The 21,234-nt window shown below is 45.2% G+C and overlaps 1 protein-coding gene across 3 annotated transcripts in view; it reads left to right on the top strand.

The window, feature by feature from the left end:
• Window positions 1-21,234, top strand: part of SNCAIP (synuclein alpha interacting protein) — a 449,424-nt gene that overhangs the window by 404,862 nt on the left and 23,328 nt on the right. For 2 of the 3 annotated variants that reach the window (XM_063964210.1, XM_063964211.1), the window contains exon 12: window positions 13,051-13,121. The exons of the other annotated variant lie outside the window; for it this stretch is intronic. In XM_063964210.1, coding sequence (XP_063820280.1) covers window positions 13,051-13,121 — 71 coding nt within the window. The remainder of the gene's footprint in view (window positions 1-13,050; window positions 13,122-21,234) is intronic. 3 annotated transcript variants of the gene reach the window in all.

The following is a 21,234-nucleotide window of genomic DNA, read 5'->3' on the forward strand; positions in this document are numbered from 1 at the left end:
TAATATCATTAGTAGCTGATATGCACCTCAGAGCTGGATGTATATAATAGTCCTGCAATTGCCGGCGTCCCGGCTAATAAGTTCGTTTATCCAAGCACTATACACTGGTATAATTACCCTTCTTGGTGCCTCTAATCAATCAGCCACATGTATCTCCACTGCATGGCCCTTTCTCCTGATGGTGATGCACTCACCGCTGGCAGGACTTCTGGCTGGTCACGAGTGCCTCCATATGGTGTTTCCCACCAAAAGTCCCGCCAGCGTTGAGTGCATCACCATCATGAGAAAGGGCCATGCCTGTGGCTGATTGACTAGAGGCACCAGGAAGGGTACATATACCAGTGTATAGTGCTTGGATAAACGAACTTATTAGATGGGATGCCGGCAATTGCAGCGCTTTTATATACATCCAGCTCTGAGGTGCATATCAGCTACTAATGATATTATTTGGACACAAATAGCCGCTGTGAACATCATTGTTACAAATTAACTAAAATACATTATTTTCATTCTTTGGAGGAGGATAAAGGGGGTCATTCCGAGTTGTTCGCTCATTATTTTTTTGTCGCAACGGAGCGATTAGTCGCTAATGCGCATGCGCAATGTCCGCAGTGCGACTGCGCCAAGTAAATTTGCTATGCAGTTAGGTATTTTACTCACGGCATTACGAGGTTTTTTCTTTGTTCTGGTGATCGTAATGTGATTGACAGGAAGTGGGTGTTTCTGGGCGGAAACTGGCCGTTTTATGGGTGTGTGCGAAAAAACGCTACTGTTTCTGGGAAAAACGCGGGAGTGGCTGGAGAAACGGAGGAGTGTCTGGCCGAACGCTGGGTGTGTTTGTGACGTCAAACCAGGAACGAAACTGACTGAACTGATCGCAGATGCCGAGTAAGTGTGGAGCTACTCAGAAACTGCTAAGAAGTGTCTATTCGCAATTTTGCTAATCTTTCGTTCGCAATTTTGATAAGATAAGATTCACTCCCAGTAGGCGGCGGCTTAGCGTGTGCAAAGCTGCTAAAAGCAGCTTGCGAGCGAACAACTCGGAATGAGGGCCAAAGTCTGGGAGTTTGCCAATAGTTACTATTTCCAAAGTATTTTATACTATCATAGGAATCAAATTACTTGTTTTAATGTATACATATGAAGGAGAGAACAAATAATTGATCTTATCACTCTCCTCGGAATTTTACCATTTTATTGTTGTTCATTGATGCATATTTCTGATTGTGATTGTGTGATTGCACAATAAATATGATATTATATAAATACAGGCCTACCCAATATTAATTCTTAATACTTATTCATTGCTGAGGACCAATGGTTATACAAAAAATCTTTTATATATATTGTAACACTGTAGGGGTGCAAGGCGCCTTTTCCTGGGGAATATGGCAGCACGCAGCAGCTGAGGAACAACACAAGTCCAGTTTCTGGTACAACTGACCCCGGCCAGTTTTATTGAAACAGAAAATAAAACAAACCCCAAAATAAAAATACCTTGCCTGTCCGGCACTAACTAAACATAAGATATTCCTAACTGTCACTAAACAAAACACAGAGTTCTTCAGTACATACTGTATAGCTCACTTGCATCAGAAAGCGTGTCTCTCACACACAGATCCTGCAGCCTTCCCAGGCAGTCTGCCCCTACTAATCAGGTTAGAAGCACTATAACACTCTTACACAGCTGAAACCCTGATTAGCCCTCTGTGAGGCCAAAGACCCGAACTGGGCCCAATGTCTAGAACTCGCCTTATCTCTCTCTCAGAGCCTTTACCCAGCTTTTACAGCAAACTGAAAAGGTTCAGACAAAACAAAAAGCATTTTTCCTAGAAGTTAACATTTTCTAAAACATGTAAGACAAGAACCTGGGACAAATATACCTGCCCTCAAACACTATCCCAGTGTTCTTGTCACATATCCCCCTCCCCTGTTTCGACCTAGGGGCCGGAACACTTGTAGCCCCCAAACAGAAGATGCGAGACAATGCATCTGCGTTGGCCAATTGTGTTCCCGGTCTATGTTCGACAGTAAACTTAAAGTCCTGCAACGCTAGAAACCATCTAGTTACACGAGCATTCTTGCCTCTATTTACATACATCCATTTTAAAGGGGCATGGTCTGTCACTAGTCTGAATTGTCTACCCAAGAGGTAATATCTCAAGGTATCTAGTGCCCACTTAATGGCCAAAGCCTCCTTTTCCACAATGGCATACCTTTTTTCATGCTCATTGAGTTTCCTACTCAAATAAATGATAGGGTGTTCGTCCCCATCTCTGGTTTGGGACAGCACAGCCCCTATCCCTACCTCTGAGGCATCTGTCTGTACCACAAATTCTTTTGAAAAATCTGGTGTTATCAATACCGGTTGTGAACACAAAGCCACTTTTAACGCTTGGAACGCTTTTTCTGCATCAGGGTTCCATTTCACCATATTTGACTGCTTCCCTTTGGTAAGGTCTGACAACGGCACCGCTGTGGTCGCAAAATTGGGAATAAACCGTCTATAGTACCCAGTAATTCCCAAAAAAGCCCTTACCTGTTTTTTATTCACTGGACGAGGCCAGTTTTGAATAGCATCAACTTTATTCAATTGGGGCCTAATCAGACCTCTGCCTATGGTGAAGCCCAAGTATTTGACCACCTCCATTGCGAGGCAGCACTTCTTTGGGTTAGCAGTTAACCCTGCCTCTCTGATTGAGTCCAGTACTGCTTGTACTTTAACCAAATGGGACCCCCAGTCTGTACTGTGAATTACCACATCATCCAAATAGGCAGCTGCATATTTTCTATGGGGCCTCAAAATTTTATCCATCGCCCGTTGAAAGGTTGCTGGAGCCCCATGCAACCCAAAGGGTAACATCTTATACTGGTACAGCCCCTCCGGAACCGAAAAGGCTGTTTTTTCTTTGGCGCTATCAGATAAAGGTATTTGCCAGTAACCTTTGGTCAGGTCCAATGTGGTGAGAAACCTGGCTGTTCCCAGCCTTTCTATAAGCTCATCCACACGGGGCATGGGGTATGCGTCAAACTTGGACACCTCATTTAACTTACGAAAGTCATTACAGAAGCGTATGCTACCGTCGGGCTTCGGGATGAGCACTATGGGACTGGACCACTCACTGTTAGACTCCTCTATGACTCCAAGTTCTAACATGGTTTTAACTTCTTTAGAAATAGCTTCTCGCTGAGCTTCAGGAATCCTATATGGCTTTAAATGAACCCTGACCCCTGGTTCTGTGACAATGTCATGTTTTATTATGGTCGTTCGGCCAGGCAGCTCTGAAAATACCTCCCTATTTTGGATGAGAAATTCTTTAACCTGATTGTTCTGATCAGCTGATAATGTCTCTGACACCTTCACTGCGGGAAGCAACCGGGGTGAAGACACCGAAGGGCAAGGCTCCGCTGACAGAGACAACCTATCTTTCCAGGGTTTGATTAAGTTAACATGGTAGATCTGTTCGGGTTTTCTCTTTCCCGGCTGGTATACTTTGTAATTAACCTCATTCACTTTTTCCCTAATCTCAAATGGACCCTGCCATTTAGCTAGGAATTTGCTTTCCACAGTGGGTACCAAAACAAGAACTCTATCTCCAGGAGCAAATTCCCGTATCTTGGCACTCCGGTTGTATACCCTCTGTTGAGCACTTTGGGCCTGTTCCATGTGCTCTCTGACAATAGGTACCACAGCTGCAATCCTATCCTGCATTTGTGATACATGTTCAATAACGCTTCTATAAGGAGTGGGCTGTCCTTCCCACGTCTCTTTGGCAACGTCCAACAGCCCTCTGGGGTGTCTACCATACAACAAATCAAATGGAGAAAACCCCGTAGAGGACTGAGGAACTTCTCTGACGGCCATTAACAAGTAGGGCAACAAACAATCCCAATTTTTCCCATCTTTATCAACCACCTTTTTTAACATACTTTTTAATGTTTTATTAAACCTTTCCACCAACCCATCAGTTTGGGGATGGTAAATGGACGTCCTGAGGTGAGTGACCTTAAATAATTTGCACAATTCTTTCATGACCTTTGACATAAATGGAGTACCTTGGTCAGTCAAAATTTCTTTTGGTATTCCCACTCTACTAAAAACCTGCACCAGCTCCCTAGCTATCGCCTTGGTTGTGATAGTGCGTAAAGGGACAGCCTCAGGATATCGAGTGGCATAGTCCATTATTACCAGGATATACTGATGGCCCCGAGCGGACTTTAACAAGGGCCCCACGAGATCCATGGCTATTCTGTCAAACGGGACCTCTATAATAGGCATGGGAACTAGTGGGCTCCTGAAATGGGGTCTAGGGGCATGATACTGGCATTCAGGACAGGAAGAACAATATTCAGACACTTCTTTATAAACCCCTGGCCAAAAGAACCTTTGTAAAACTCTTTCAGTGGTTTTTTCTGCCCCTAAATGTCCTGCTGTAACGTGACTATGAGCTAAATCTAGCACCGTTCTCCGATAAGGCTGGGGTACTACCAACTGTTCTACCACATCCTCACCCTTTTTGACAATGTGGTACAAGAGCTCATTACAGATGGCCATGTGGGGATACGTAACCCTGTCACCTGGTACCACAGGCTCCCCATTAACAATCTTAACATTCTCTCTAGCCTTTATCAAGGTAGGATCCTTTAACTGTTCAGATGCAAACAGATCCTTTTTTACTTCCAGGTCAGGCACGCTTTCGTTTCTAACCACTATGTCTCTGTTCCCAGCAAGAGGGTCCTCACTGGACTCCCCATCTGTCACTTCCCCAGCCAAACTGGCAAAAGGCAAAGGGTCAGAAAGTTCCGAAGACACACCTACATCCATACAATCACCGGTATTACCAACTGGCTCTTCACTTCTCACATCTGCTGATAAACGTGATTCCCACAGTTTCCAGAAATGAGGAAAATCCCTCCCTATTATGGCCTTATGCACCAAGGTGGGGACCAGTCCTACTTTAACCATTGCTGACCCACAACAAGTTTCTATATTCACTTCAGCAGTGACATAATACTGGGTATCCCCATGTATGCAAGTTACCCCAATAGGTATTTGCTGGACCTTTAAGGGGTTCACTAACCCAGTTTTCACGAGGGTAACTAAACTTCCTGAATCTAGCAAGGCCTCTACCCGGTTACCCTCTAAGAACACATCACACATTTGTTTTTCCAGCTCAGGTGAAGGTACCACAGTACAGGCTAACCTAGCAAAGAAAGACATTCTGCGACATTCAAAGGCAGCATCACATTGCATGACTGGGCAATTGGCAACAACATGACCTGGCATACCACATCTAAAACATTTAACCACACGATTATCAACCCGTTTGGGCAACATAGACCGTTCTAGCCCCATTGGCCTGTCTCCAGGGCCAGTGTTTACAGTCTCTCCAGCCTTGCGTTCTCTTAACCGCCCAGCAACGTTTTCCCACGGAACAGTCTTACCAGTCTTTACTGAAGGGCGCTGTCGAGGATCTATGGGTTGCTGGGTGGTCATCAGTAGTTCCTCTGCTGCCAAATACCGCTCTACCATGTCCACTAATTGGTCAGCAGTACCCGGGTTTCCATGGCTCACCCACTTGCGCAGGACCATGGGCAAAGATCTCAAGTAGCGGTCCATGACGACTCTTTCAACCATCTGGGGACCAGTTAATGTCTCTGGCTGTAGCCATTTTTTTGTTAGCTGAATAAGGTCGTGCATCTGAGAGCGCGGAGGCTTCTCCATGGCGTACACCCAACGGTGCACCCGTTGTGCTCGTACTGACAGCGTGACTCCCAGGCGGGTCAGGATCTCAGTCTTTAGTTTATCATAGTCCCGAGCCTCAGCAGGGCTTAAATCAAAGTACGCTTTTTGGGGCTCACCTGACAGAAAAGGTGCCAGCAGACTGGCCCACTGTGCTTTTGGCCAGTTCTCACGCTCTGCAGTCCTTTCAAACGTGGTCAAGTAGGCCTCCACATCATCAGCCTCTGTCATTTTCTGCAGGAAGTGACTGGCCCGTATAGAACTAGAGCTGGTCGGAGCACTGACGGCCACATCTCCAATCCGGGCTGCAAGGCTCTGCACCACTTCTGTTAAGGCCTCTCTATCCTGACGCTGTTGCCTGTAAAGTTCGTCAATAGCCACCTGCTGCTGTCTCCTATTTTCCTCCATTGCCACCTGCTGTTGTCTCCTATTTTCCTCCATTGCCACCTGCTGCTGTCGGTTGGCCTCCTGCTGAGCCGCTGTAGCTTGCAGCAAGGCTTTAAGCAGATCCTCCATGTCGACAGATTTTTCAGGCGGCTTTGTAGCTGCTTTCACCCAGGACATATATCAAACCCTCAGGGTGAGTCTCAGTAACTTCACACTGGGCTGTATCTGCATAAACCACTGTTTTCTGCAGGCCTCACAAAGCTGCTGCTTTCACTTATGCGCAGAACGGTGTGCTCGCATTCTCCACCAAGTTGTAACACTGTAGGGGTGCAAGGCGCCTTTTCCTGGGGAATATGGCAGCACGCAGCAGCTGAGGAACAACACAAGTCCAGTTTCTGGTACAACTGACCCCGGACAGTTTTATTGAAACAGAAAATAAAACAAACCCCAAAATAAAAATACCTTGCCTGTCCGGCACTAACTAAACATAAGATATTCCTAACTGTCACTAAACAAAACACAGAGTTCTTCAGTACATACTGTATAGCTCACTTGCATCAGAAAGCGTGTCTCTCACACACAGATCCTGCAGCCTTCCCAGGCAGTCTGCCCCTACTAATCAGGTTAGAAGCACTATAACACTCTTACACAGCTGAAACCCTGATTAGCCCTCTGTGAGGCCAAAGACCCGAACTGGGCCCAATGTCTAGAACTCGCCTTATCTCTCTCTCAGAGCCTTTACCCAGCTTTTACAGCAAACTGAAAAGGTTCAGACAAAACAAAAAGCATTTTTCCTAGAAGTTAACATTTTCTAAAACATGTAAGACAAGAACCTGGGACAAATATACCTGCTCTCAAACACTATCCCAGTGTTCTTGTCACAATATATATATATATATATATATAAACAGTTTTCCGATAGGACAATCAGCGGCACTCGGAGGCTGTGGATATCAGGTTAAAAGTGCAAGTGCTTTTATTCCATAACGGCAGAGAAAATGGTGATCCAACGTTTCGGGGCGCAAACGCCCCTTTGTCAAGGTGAACAAACAGAGTAATGTGTACAGTGTGATAAAAGTTACCTTTATAGTGAAGGGGACCCGGAGGGCGTGGGTGACAGCGGTGTTCGGGGAAGCGTGAAGCTTCCGTTCAGGTGTGTGTGACGTGCGGCCGCCTCCGTCACGTGGTTCCGGCGCGTCACGGGATTTCGGCATTGCCTGGGCAACAGAAGACGCTGTAGTCATAGTTACCCGGCATGTTGCGGCTTCCCGATCACGGGGGTCCAGTGGCGGGGCTGCGTGTGATATATGAGCTGGAATATAATCAGTAATATGTGTACAATATTAAGGAAAGCATATGTAACATAAAGAAAGAACAGTAAATGATACTAAAGCAATTAAATGAACAATGTATATAATCTATATGGCTGATATAAGCTGCTGTAGTCCATATCCTGAAGTACAGTTCATGCCGTGTGTCGTGACAGCTGGTTGGCCGTACTGTAAATGCCAAAGGTGTATAGGGTTTTAAATAGAAAGTAGTGCTTGGCATTAGCAAAGAATGTGTCCCGGAGACAGATGGTGCAATTTAGAAGATACTCCATTGTATTCTTTCGTTAAGACCGTTAGGTCGCACGGTGTTCAATTTGAACATCCAGCTTGCCTCTCTTTGGAGCAGGACACCTGCCCTGTCCCCTCCTCGCAAACTGTTGGGGATGTGGTCAATAATTTGGAACCGAAGGTCACTGATAGCGTGCTGTTCTTCAGCATAATGCCTGGCAACCGGCTGTTCAGATTTCTTGTGGATTAGGGCAGCCTTGACAGCGGATCTGTGTAAGGCGAAGCGTTCTCTGGCATTGCGGATGGTCTTACCTACGTATTGATATTTGCACGGGCAAGTTATAAGGTAAATAATGTGTGTAGTTGTGCAACTTAGCACGTGCCTTATTTTGTAGGATTTGCCAGTGGAGCTGGAAGAAAAAGTGGATCCTGGATTCATGTATTTGCATGTCTCGCAGCCAAGGCATTTATAGCATCCAGCAGTTTTAGTTAGGAAATTGGTAGCTGGCATCTGGTCGAAGCCTGTGATGTCGTTATGTACGACATGATTTTTTATACTTTTGCCCCTTGTGTGGCACATCATGGGACGTTTATTTCGCAGTGTACTGAGTTTGTCATCTGTGGTTATAATGGGCCAAAGAGCATTGAGTGCCCGTGGGACAACTGGGCTGGCGATGTTGTATCGGGAGACAAACGGTATTATTTTTTGATCACTTTTGGTTTTCTGTTGGAGAAGATCACTTCTGTTCATGCTGGCTACCAATCGTTCCTGTCGCTGGAGGGGTCCCTTCTTATATCCTCTACTCTGAAAACGCTCGGTTACCTTGCTTAGCGCACCTTTAAGGTGGTCTGGGTCGCTGGTAATTCTTGCTGCTCTGATATATTGCGACTTCGGAAGGCCTGTTTTGAGGGCTGCCGGGTGATGGCTGTTGTACCGGAGTAGGGTATTTTTGTCGGTGGGTTTATGGTAAACTTCTGTGTGTATCTTCTGATTTTTAATAGTGACGTTTACATCCAAGTAGTTTAGTTGATTTGAATCCCATTGTGCTGTAACTTTGATTGGAGAGTTTCTACTATTGATGGTGGCAATCAGGGTGTCAAAAAATCCATGGTGCAGAAAATCCAGACACTATGTGACAATCATAAAAAAGAACTCATTAAATTCAAGCGGAACAAATTACACATAGTGCAAGATGACTATGAAACCAACCGCGTATACCGGTGGCTCTCGGGCGGTGAACCCGGTAATCATAAACCGTATAATTACCGGTCTAAGCATTCCTGGCGCAACCGCAGAGAGGAAAGGACCAGAGACAATGTCACATCTAACAGTGACAGCGATTTTATGCTGGCGGATTCAGAGGGCCCAACTGAAGCAAAGGACCTCCCTTTAGGGGCTACGCCTGCCGCAGGGGCAGGCACAAAAACAAAAGGACGCCCACCCGCAGGGGCCAACAGAACTCGCGGCTCCAGAAACACAACTTCAAGGAAGAAACAGTAATTTATAACCTCTCTGACCGCCAACTCAGTGATTTAGAAATCAAAGTGCTAAACCACGGCTTATCTTTTGTCCCTACTAGTCAGTTCGACGAATTCACGTGGCAAATTGAGCTGAACAAATTCGCACGTAAGCTTCGCCTACAGGAATTCTTTCACGAGCATCCCCCCACCTCCAGACCAGAGGTACACCAGACGTTTATCAATTCCATGCACAAGTCGAAATTTGATCCCACTTCTTCCAATCCGTCCATAAGAACATGCACCCGATTGCTGGACCAGTCCGTCATCAAATATACAGGTGCCACACACAGCGTACACCATAACCTTTCACGTTCTGAATTTCAAGCCTTGAAAAGATTAGGGTCCTATAAGGACATCGTTATACGCCCCGCCGACAAAGGGGGGGGCATCGTGGTAATGAACCTATCCGATTACAGATCAGAGGCATACCGTCAATTGGCAGATGCCACGGTATATGAAGCACTGACCGGGGACCCTACAAAGCTATATAAAACAGAACTGGACAACATACTTGAAGCAGCCAACACGACCGGCTTGATTTCTACTAAACTATGCAGCTCCTTAAAACAGGAATTTCCTAAAGTACCACTGCTGTTTCTAGTACCAAAAATTCACAAGAGCATGGATCGTCCGCCCGGCAGACCCATCATCTCTGCACAGAATGCACTGTTTCAGCCCATCTCCATATTTCTGGACAGTATCCTACAGCCCTTAATCAGCCAACAAACCAACTACACGAAGGATACCACCAGTTTTCTCAATCAATTAAATACCATCGATACTGTTCCGGCTGGGACTATTATTTGTACCGTGGACATTTGCAGCTTGTTCACAAGCATTCCACATGAGCAAGGTTTGGAAGCCATGCGAGCGTTTCTAACCGACACACAGATGTCCAGTCTGGATCACAAACTATTTCTCCAGCTGTTAGAATTAACGCTAACCCGCAACTATTTTCTTTTTGACGGAAAATTCTACCGCCAGGCCAGCGGGTGTTCTATGGGAAGCAACGTATCCCCTTCCTTTGCAAACGTCTATATGTTTTTTGAAGAACGTGCTATGTTCTTCAATAACGAGGAATTTAAGCACCACATAGCCTTCTACTCAAGATACATCGATGATGTCTTTATTCTATGGACCGGAGGCAAAGCAACATTTGACACCCTGATTGCCACCATCAATAGTAGAAACTCTCCAATCAAAGTTACAGCACAATGGGATTCAAATCAACTAAACTACTTGGATGTAAACGTCACTATTAAAAATCAGAAGATACACACAGAAGTTTACCATAAACCCACCGACAAAAATACCCTACTCCGGTACAACAGCCATCACCCGGCAGCCCTCAAAACAGGCCTTCCGAAGTCGCAATATATCAGAGCAGCAAGAATTACCAGCGACCCAGACCACCTTAAAGGTGCGCTAAGCAAGGTAACCGAGCGTTTTCAGAGTAGAGGATATAAGAAGGGACCCCTCCAGCGACAGGAACGATTGGTAGCCAGCATGAACAGAAGTGATCTTCTCCAACAGAAAACCAAAAGTGATCAAAAAACAATACCGTTTGTCTCCCGATACAACATCGCCAGCCCAGTTGTCCCACGGGCACTCAATGCTCTTTGGCCCATTATAACCACAGATGACAAACTCAGTACACTGCGAAATAAACGTCCCATGATGTGCCACACAAGGGGCAAAAGTATAAAAAATCATGTCGTACATAACGACATCACAGGCTTCGACCAGATGCCAGCTACCAATTTCCTAACTAAAACTGCTGGATGCTATAAATGCCTTGGCTGCGAGACATGCAAATACATGAATCCAGGATCCACTTTTTCTTCCAGCTCCACTGGCAAATCCTACAAAATAAGGCACGTGCTAAGTTGCACAACTACACACATTATTTACCTTATAACTTGCCCGTGCAAATATCAATACGTAGGTAAGACCATCCGCAATGCCAGAGAACGCTTCGCCTTACACAGATCCGCTGTCAAGGCTGCCCTAATCCACAAGAAATCTGAACAGCCGGTTGCCAGGCATTATGCTGAAGAACAGCACGCTATCAGTGACCTTCGGTTCCAAATTATTGACCACATCCCCAACAGTTTGCGAGGAGGGGACAGGGCAGGTGTCCTGCTCCAAAGAGAGGCAAGCTGGATGTTCAAATTGAACACCGTGCGACCTAACGGTCTTAACGAAAGAATACAATGGAGTATCTTCTAAATTGCACCATCTGTCTCCGGGACACATTCTTTGCTAATGCCAAGCACTACTTTCTATTTAAAACCCTATACACCTTTGGCATTTACAGTACGGCCAACCAGCTGTCACGACACACGGCATGAACTGTACTTCAGGATATGGACTACAGCAGCTTATATCAGCCATATAGATTATATACATTGTTCATTTAATTGCTTTAGTATCATTTACTGTTCTTTCTTTATGTTACATATGCTTTCCTTAATATTGTACACATATTACTGATTATATTCCAGCTCATATATCACACGCAGCCCCGCCACTGGACCCCCGTGATCGGGAAGCCGCAACATGCCGGGTAACTATGACTACAGCGTCTTCTGTTGCCCAGGCAATGCCGAAATCCCGTGACGCGCCGGAACCACGTGACGGAGGCGGCCGCACGTCACACACACCTGAACGGAAGCTTCACGCTTCCCCGAACACCGCTGTCACCCACGCCCTCCGGGTCCCCTTCACTATAAAGGTAACTTTTATCACACTGTACACATTACTCTGTTTGTTCACCTTGACAAAGGGGCGTTTGCGCCCCGAAACGTTGGATCACCATTTTCTCTGCCGTTATGGAATAAAAGCACTTGCACTTTTAACCTGATATCCACAGCCTCCGAGTGCCGCTGATTGTCCTATCGGAAAACTGTTTGTAGACTTCCTCCAGATGGCACCGGAGCACCATTAAAAGCAGAGGGTGAGTGCCGATCCGAGCATTTTTCTATATATATATATATATATATATATATTTGATGTGATATAAGTAACAAGCATCCACAAGCGCAGTCATTATCTATGTATTGACTTAGGGGCAGATGTATTAAGCCTGAAGAAGTGATAAAGCAGTGATAAGTGCAAAGTGATAACGCACCAGTCAGTCAGCTCCTGTCAATTTACATATTGGAGCTGATTGGCTGGTGCGTCATCACCTTGACCTTATCAGTGCTTTATCACTTCCCCAGGCTTAATACATCTGCCCCATATTGATACATCGCGCAGTGACATGGGGGGAGTTGTGGGGGCGGGGGGGGGGATGTGGTGACATAACTATATATTTAATTGCACCACACCCTCTTGAACATTTCTTTTGGGATCTCCCAGAGGTTAGAATAAAGCCCAGTACCCACGGGCCGATGCAGGAGAGATGTGTGCTGAGCGAACCGCTCAGCACACATCTCTCCTGCCGCTCAGCACAGCGCGATCTGTGCTGAGCGTGCGGGGGGAGACGGGGGACCGCTCATTTCACCCAGCGGGTGAAGTGAGCGACCCGCTAGATTGGCCTGCATGCAGGCCAATCTAGCAGCAGCGATAGCGATGTGCGGGGCCGCGCATCGCTATCGCTGAGGGGGCTACACACGGAGCGATCATGCCGATATTCTAAGCAAACTAGTCAGATTGCTTAGAATATCGCTCCGTGAGTACCCCCCTTAAGAATGTTGACAAGTATGGATAAAACTCTGTAATGCCATGTAAAAGATGACTCTACAAACAGAACTTGAGCATGTGATGTAATGTTAAATGCACTGTGTTGTGAGCATGCTGCATGTTGCATGTACTGACCTTTATATTGCAATTCCCCAGGACTCTTGCACCAGCCGTACCAAACTTTCCTCTAGGGCTTTGCCTGAGGACCTTCTTCCTAATCATGCATGGTATGTGGTGGAGGTGGTATTGATTAAAGGGGTGTGATTTCTGTCTTCTTATTTTTGCATGTTAATTTCAGACTTTTAATCATCAATATAAATCAAGTAAGAAGCACAAAACAAATCCTTCCTTTGCCATTAATGAAACCCATCTATTGACCGCTGATGTGATGCAGGTTTGGCTGTGCTGTTGAGACTTATAGAAAAAAAGAGGACTTCTCATCAGTCCATCTTGCTGCATGCTTCATCTTGGCATAGCTCTTAGTCTCTGCTGAGCAAGAGTCATTTAACAGATGATGTGTATGGAAACTACATTTCCTGTCATGTGTGGGAAAGTCACCTCCAAAATAATTAAGGCTGTATAGTCCAAACCCAGGATAGATTATTGTTTTGTTATAAAATTGTAGTTACATTTTCAGTGTGTCAGGTGTACCGGTATAATCTCCTCTCCTTAATAAAGCGACTTAGGCTTATTTGAAGGCTGAGCTGCCATGTTTAAATAACATTAAAGATTGAAGGATCAGAGCCCCAGCTCTTCTAGAGAGGAAACCTGGCTGTCAGTGATCGCCCTAGTTCCAGCACTGGTGAATTATGTCTTTTGGTTGCAGGTACAATAGGCAATCATTGTTACATGCTTTAGCATTCTATATCGATGATATTTACCCCAATGTAGGAGCATGGTTGAAACATATGACGTTGTCGTGATGTCAAGTGGACTTCCTCCATTCTGCATTAATCCATCGCTCATAATATTATTCTATTGCTAGCTGGCATTTCAGTTAGCGTTAGTTCACTATAATAAGTTATCTGTTTCCACAGGAATGCAATGGAGTCTGGAGATATGAATTACATTCTCCTCCCCCTTCCCCGAAATGCATCTTCTCACATACTGTATACTGTAAAGTTATGATAGAAAACAAAGATTAAAAAATAGACTTAAACATTTTTTCTTCAATCTCACCAATCCTCTGTGACACTGAAACATAGTGCATGGATGGCACACATATGATCCCAAACCAAGAAGTAACTAGCACACAAATATTTGGGCAACACCACCGGCACTATCCAACAGCCCAAAGGATTTGTGATTTGTTTTTGTGCACAGTTACAATATAAAAAAAGAACTTTGAAAACCTGATGTACGTTTGTGCTGTGTAATTTTCTCAGACCCCGTACCCAGTAACAATAGGTGGATGAATGTTGATGTACATTTCGGGTGTTGCACTAATTAGCATGAAGTCGTATTCTTAATATTCAAGGAAGGGTATTTCCTCTCTTATTGTTGATGATTTTCTCCATGTAAAGCCGCCCCACTAAACAAAGATATGGGGCGGGATGTATCAAGATACATCACCGCCCCTCGCCGCTTATCGCAGCGACGTTGGTTGATCGCATATGTACTAACATATGCAATCAATATCGCAATGCGGTGACGGAGCCCCCCCCCCCCCCGCAATACCTGTGAGGCGGTCTGCGGGGGGTCTCCGTCACCTCCCCGGGATCTTCACACTGCCTAGACGCCGGGAAGCAGCAGCAGGCTGCCCCCGGCGCATTTTCCTCCCCCCTGCAGCCGGTAAGGACCTCCGGCTGCGTTGCTAGGGGGAGGAGGAGATTACCTTCCGGTACCAAGGCTGCCTGGAGCAAGATATGCCGGGGAGGGGGGGGTCAGCACCTGCGGCGGGGGTGGCGGAGGCGGCGGATTGCGGCGGTCGGCGATAAGAAGCTCATGGGCTTCTATAGGGTATTGCCATCCAGAGATGGCGATACCCTGGATGGCGAAAAACCGGCGGTATGGTCTTAGTACATTTGAAAATGCGGTAAAAACCCCGTCTTTGGGGGTTTTACCGCATTTTTCCTTTAGTACATCCCGCCCATGTTCACCCCCAAATACTAACAGAAGGAAACTCTAAATCATATTGAAATGGACAAACTAAAAAAGGAAAGTGATTCCTACATAAACTCCAAAGCAAAGAAATTGGGCATGAAGGGATGAGAAAACTTCCAGTCATTAAGTGGGTAATCACTTATTTGTTTCTACCAGTATGAAAAGGTTTGTGAATTTATTTTTCAAAAATAGATTTTTGGGACAATATTGAAAAGCATTCCATAGATTGGTCTCTTGGACACCTCTATGGTCTTGTGCCAACATATGTTGAAAAACAACACATGTCAGAACATAGACAAAACCTTTTTCTTGTTGGTGAAAACTAGGCACTGATAGGCGGACAGAGCCCCTTATACAAATGTTTCATACTGTAGTACATTATCAGATTTGTTCTTGTGTATGAGACAATTGTTGTATTGGAGCTCATATACAGTGAGTGCATTTGGTTTATACATGTGGTCAGTTTTACGGTCACTTATGTAATAATGCAAATACAAATAACATAGGGGGTGATTCAGACCTGATCATAGCTGTGCTAAATATTGCACAGCTACGATCATCCACACTGACATGCGGGGGGACGCCCAGCACAGGGTTAGTCCGCCCCGCATGTCAGTCTCGGCCCCACCGCACAAGTACAGAAGCATAGCACAGCGGTGATGCTTTTGTACTTGAAGGGAAACTCCCAGCCAGCGCAGCACCTGCGTGCTGGGCGGGAGTTACTCGTCGTTGTGATGGTCGAAGCGGCTGCGTGTGACGTCACGCAGCCGCTGCGACCTGCCCCCCACACGGTCTGGCCACGCCTGCGTTGGCTGGACCGCGCCCACAAAATCACCATGCCGCGCCACCCCCCCAGTGACCGTCTCTGTCTGTCAATCAGGCAGACGCAATCGCTGGGCTACGACAGCCGTCGGCTGTCTAGCATGCGCCGGCGCACTGCAGTGCCGGCGCATGCGCACTTCTGACCTGAATGCTGTGCTGCGACGAACGGCAGAGTGCGATCAGGTCAGAATGACCCCCTTAGTCGGCAAGACTTGTATGTTGTGAATGGAAAGCTCTTGTTATAGTATTCTAGCATTGTTTTCCCTCTTATTTCTTCCTTTTCTCATAACCTTTTATACTGTTACGTGCTATGCTGAGCCTGTTAATAATAATTAAGCAAGTGCATTTCATTAAGTGCAGCATTTAATAAAATGAAATATGGAAATTGTGTGTCTGAAATGTGTGACTGCAGATGTTACTATACAGCTTCCACTACCGTTCCTTACTGTTGCCTCAATGTAACAGCTTCTATCGTAAGGTATAAAAAAAAATCAGTACTCAGTGGGGAGATTCATTAAAACTGGTGCAGTTATCTGTCCTCAGGCATTAGTTTTTATAAATATTCCCCAGTATACAGTATGTAAACAGACAGAACACTGGGGGTCTGTTACTGGTCTAATGTCACTATGGAATACAGTAGCCAGACCTCACCTCACATTTCATCAGTACATTGGGAGGAAGAGTGGGTAGGGTGGACACTCTGAATAGTTTTATGAAGTCCACCAACTTAGAGATTCCTTCATTTGGTTGTTATATAGGGACCTATCTGTATTATTTGCTGCTCCTCTACCGAATTGTGTTTGGATTCCTGCATTATTTAGTGTTGGGACAGTTTATCATGTGGGTAGGGTCGCCGTGGAAGTATTTAGCTTTGCCAACAATCACCACGGTGACAGCGGTATGTAGATCCCAGTAAACTAGTAGAGGCTCATTCAGCTGTGGTTGTTCCCGCTGCTGCTCCCGTTGCTATCTTTTGCCTTATGCAATTGCGATTATATGCTAATATGGGCAGCAGCTAACTTGAGCACAGGGTTGCCCACTGCTGTCCCATCATTTCAGTCTTACGACATATAAATGCTGATACATCGGTGTCTTCATCGCAAATCGGGACATGATGCAGAGTCTGAGCTGCTCTCCCGGGACTCTGAGGGCTCTCTAGTAGCAAGTAAATTCTCAACTTCTAATTCGTACATGCCCAGAAAATGGTGTCTGAACGGCCATGACACGCCTGCGTTTACCCAACCACTCCCCGTTCCCACTCCCAACGCTGTCTTCCTTTCACTCACTTTGCGGCTAATTCCTTGGTGCAACCGCAATTCACTCACTGCGCGTGCACACTGTGGGTCAGATACATGCGCAGTAAGAAAACATCGATCGATGTGCATACAGTAGCTGCATTGCGACCGCACCTGAATGAGCCTTGTAATGCGATGTAAGGGATCGTCACGGTATCAGCTTTAGTACTTTAAACATGATGTTTTAACGTCATATATAAAATGATAAAGTTGATACAGTTGCGATGCTTTACATCGAATTACTGCTATTTTGGCATAGTGGGTCCGACATTCCGCTATCCCCCTTATCTTTGACGACATTATGAATGAATACCCATCTTGTGCTGCAAGCATCTCTCTGTTTTTATTGGTATAGGTAATGTTGCACATGTGGTCTGTTGGCCATGTTAATCTGTTCCAACCTGGCCGTAAAGTGATAACGTAAGCCATTACTTAATGTTCGATGCAGCAAGCTCTTATCGGAGTCACTGTCCCAGCAACAATTTCTTATTCTTGCAATAACATGCATCAGAATTTGAATGGCTGGAGGGTCAGCCCCATAGAGAGAAGAATCTCATCTGTTGCATAAGGTTTGTCATATTGGACTTATACTGTAGTTTTGTCTTCTGTTAATAGATTTATCACACTGCTTAGATGGTCTTGCGTTATTTAATACATGTAATACATTATTCAATATAAGGCGATTATATAGAGGTATTAGTATTGTTGTTTATTCAAATTTTGGCATTTAACACAATATGTTCTGGTGACATTTCTTGATTTGCCAATAAAAGTAATTAAAAACAATGTAAAACAGTAACATTGCAATAAACCAATGTTTTTCTGCTTCACTGGAGGTCAAGAATTTTCATATTCCTAAGTATGTTGCTGTTTTTGCCATATAATACATTTGTCTTATTACTAACAGATAAACCACCACATAGTGGAAATAAACACCACTTCAGGCGCTGTGTGGGTGCTAGCCACAGACACATCACTGTACAAGATGATTTTAATTTGCTGCTCTTCATATGTAGAACAAACTCTATTTACATCCACAGGGTCAGCAGAAACTGTGTGTTCCAAGTCTAGACTATTACACAATGACAGCGTTGGTCCCTGGAATTAATGATAATTATGTTCTGGCCCTATTATTAAGTGGTTGTTGAATTGCAATAATATCATTGGCGCATCTGTAACCATCTGAGATCAAAGACGTCTCTATGCTCAGTGTTTGCCAAGGTTTAGGAATTATTTAGTCAGTTTTAACGTTCGTATTTTAAGTTGGCGGCAGGCATGGTTCCAGTCACTTAGGGGTATTTATTAAAAGAGCACAAAAACTGGGCACTCACATTTTGGATATAGAGCTGGCCTTTTGTCACTCAGACTACGGGGTGAATTTCCTAAAGTTCGAGTTTGTTCGATTTTATTGAGTTTCAGGGTCTAAATTGCACATTTACTAATAGATTTTTTTTATAAACATCGCTTTTAATAACAAAGTAAAAAAAATTCATCAGTTAGTTAATGTGCAATTTAGACACTGAAATACAAAAGTGATGTTTAACGATAAAAAAAAAAAAAAAAAAGCAAAATCAGTCTTTAGAAAATGTACCCCTTAGTCTGTGAGCTGGATGACCAAAATGTGACGGTCTAGTTTTGTTGCTCATGCCTAGAGATTCCAGTCAATAAAACCGTTGATCCCCTGAGATTGTCATGCACAACAGTCTGTAGAGTTTACAGAGAATGTTGCACAAGACAAAACCCATTCAGGGAAGGGAAGTGGTGGAACAGCAAATCGGCAGCATGAATGTGCTACTGACAAATCAGCAGCAACAGGACCAGATTCTCTAAGGAATGTTTCCAGCACCTTGTTGAATCCATGCCATGAGGAATTTATGCTGTCCTGCAGGCAAACGGGGTGGGTACAACTCAGTTCTACAAAGATATATTCAACAAAAGTGGCCAATGTGTATATATTACTGTATCTTATATTCTAAAAAAAACCCATAAAACTCTCAATCTTGACTGCCCCATCTCCTTCCTTTTGCCTCCAACTCTTGGAACACTCATCCTCCAATGATTGTCCTCTTCTAACTCCCACTTCAGTCTTGTTTTCACTTCCATCACTTCATCAAAACTCATCTAATCAAAACTAATAACCTCATCACTGCTATGATCACTTCCACTCTCCTCCTCCTTTTCATAGTTCACTACCATGTCCCTCTTGAAAATGTCCACTCTTTTGAGCTCTATAACACTGCCCTCTCATTGCTGTCCTCAAATCTTTCTATCAGATCCCCCTCTCAATCTTTCTGTTTGTATTCTTCAAGGCTTTGTCCCCTTAGTCCTTTCTCCCTACTCTTCCTACTCTGAAAATCACACCAGCTCTATTGCTCTCCAGCACAACTTTCATGCTGATGATACACAATTCTACCTCTCCTCTCCTGATCTTTCCTCCTCCACTTGTTCACTTCTTTAACTGTGTCTCTTCCATCCCTTCCTGGATGTTCCAACTGAACATCTTTAAGAATTGAGCTTATTGTATTTCTACCTACATGATCCCTTTTCCTTCCCAACAATCTTTTACTATTGAAAACACTGTGTTGTCTCCATTCGCTCAAGTCTTATGCCTGGGGATCATCCTTGACCCGCCCCAGCACCATTCATTCCTGCTATCTCAATCCTGCTGATTCCATCTCCAAGAATCTAGAATCTGACCTTCCTCGCCCAGAAAGCTACCAAATCTCTTATTTATGCTCCTGTTAGCTCCCACCTGGTCTACTGCAGTCTCCCAGATTCTGATGTTCCCCTCTCCCCTCTTACATGTATCCTCACTGCTATTGTTCATCTCATCTTCCTATCTTGTCCCTTTGATTCGACATCTCCTCCAATCCTTCACTGGCTTTCCTTCCCCTGCAGAATTCAGTTTATCTCTGGCCCCATCGCAAGCTACACTCCCTTTTATCCTGACTGTCTCTTCCTTGATTACCTTCTCCCATGCTTTTCCCCTGCTCTTAAAATTATTCCCCCTCACTATAAGCCTGCATTTATTGAAATGAACCCTGAAAAAGCACCTGTGCCTTAAAGTCCTCCAGCCCGCCTTACACTCTGAACACCCCAATTACATAGACAGTAGGCTTTCAGAAGCAGAGTCCTCTGCTCTCGTTATCCTACACTTTACAGCAGTGTTTTTCAACCACTGTGCACTGTGCCGTGGCACACTAGTGTGCCCTGAGCAGTCTCCAGGTGTGCCACCATAGAAACACAGCCAGGCCTGTCAGTGGTTTGCCGCTACCGAGGCCCTGGAACGATCAATACTGGTGGGTTCAGTGGTTGCAGAGCCAGTTACTATTTTGGGCCTGGGCAGTGTTGGGCTCTTCTGCCTTTCCCAGATGTAGCTCAGGCGTTACCTATGGAGAAGCTGCGACATGACATCCTAGGACACGCAACTGCACCATGCATCACCATTATATTTGAATGTGCCTTGGGAATATTTCAATCTTGTTCAGAGTGCCGCAAGTTGTAAAAGGTTGAAAATCTCTGTGCTACAGTGTCGTCACCATGTTGTTATAAAAATGACCCAAAAACGCCAAAAGACGTGCATAACTGGAGGGGTTGCTGGAGGGGCCCGGCAGGGGCCCCAGTTTGCTACCCCTCCCCAGTATGCCTGTGCTGTAGCCAGTGGCAGCGGCGCTATCTTCCCGGTAATCTCTTCGGGAAGATGGCACTGCACATAGAAAGCAAAGACTGTTCCTGATTGGCTGCTGGTCCGCGAGCTCTGATTAGCTCATGAACCGGCGGCGCCTGATTTAAGATACCCGCACCGCCGCCGGAGACCAGACTGAGGAGCAAGAGAGGCGCGCACTGCACTCTCCTGCCCTCGCTGCAAGCAATGTGATCGGGAAGCAAAAAGACCCCTGCCCGACCCCTGCCTGTGGGCTGCAAAAGGATGCGATAGGGGCCGCGAGTTTGACACCCCTGCCCTAGAGTATCAGAATTTGTTTCCCGGCACTCCTAGACCAAAGTTTCTTAGTGAGAAATTCAAAAAAAAACTTAGTTTGTCACGATCCTAGGCACAGCGATTCCCCAGATACGCCAATTTGCGAATCCCTGCCACGCGATACCGTTACTGGTTACCTGA

Source organism: Pseudophryne corroboree, chromosome 1, assembly GCF_028390025.1.
Source record: "Pseudophryne corroboree isolate aPseCor3 chromosome 1, aPseCor3.hap2, whole genome shotgun sequence".
Classification (NCBI taxonomy): domain Eukaryota; kingdom Metazoa; phylum Chordata; class Amphibia; order Anura; family Myobatrachidae; genus Pseudophryne; species Pseudophryne corroboree.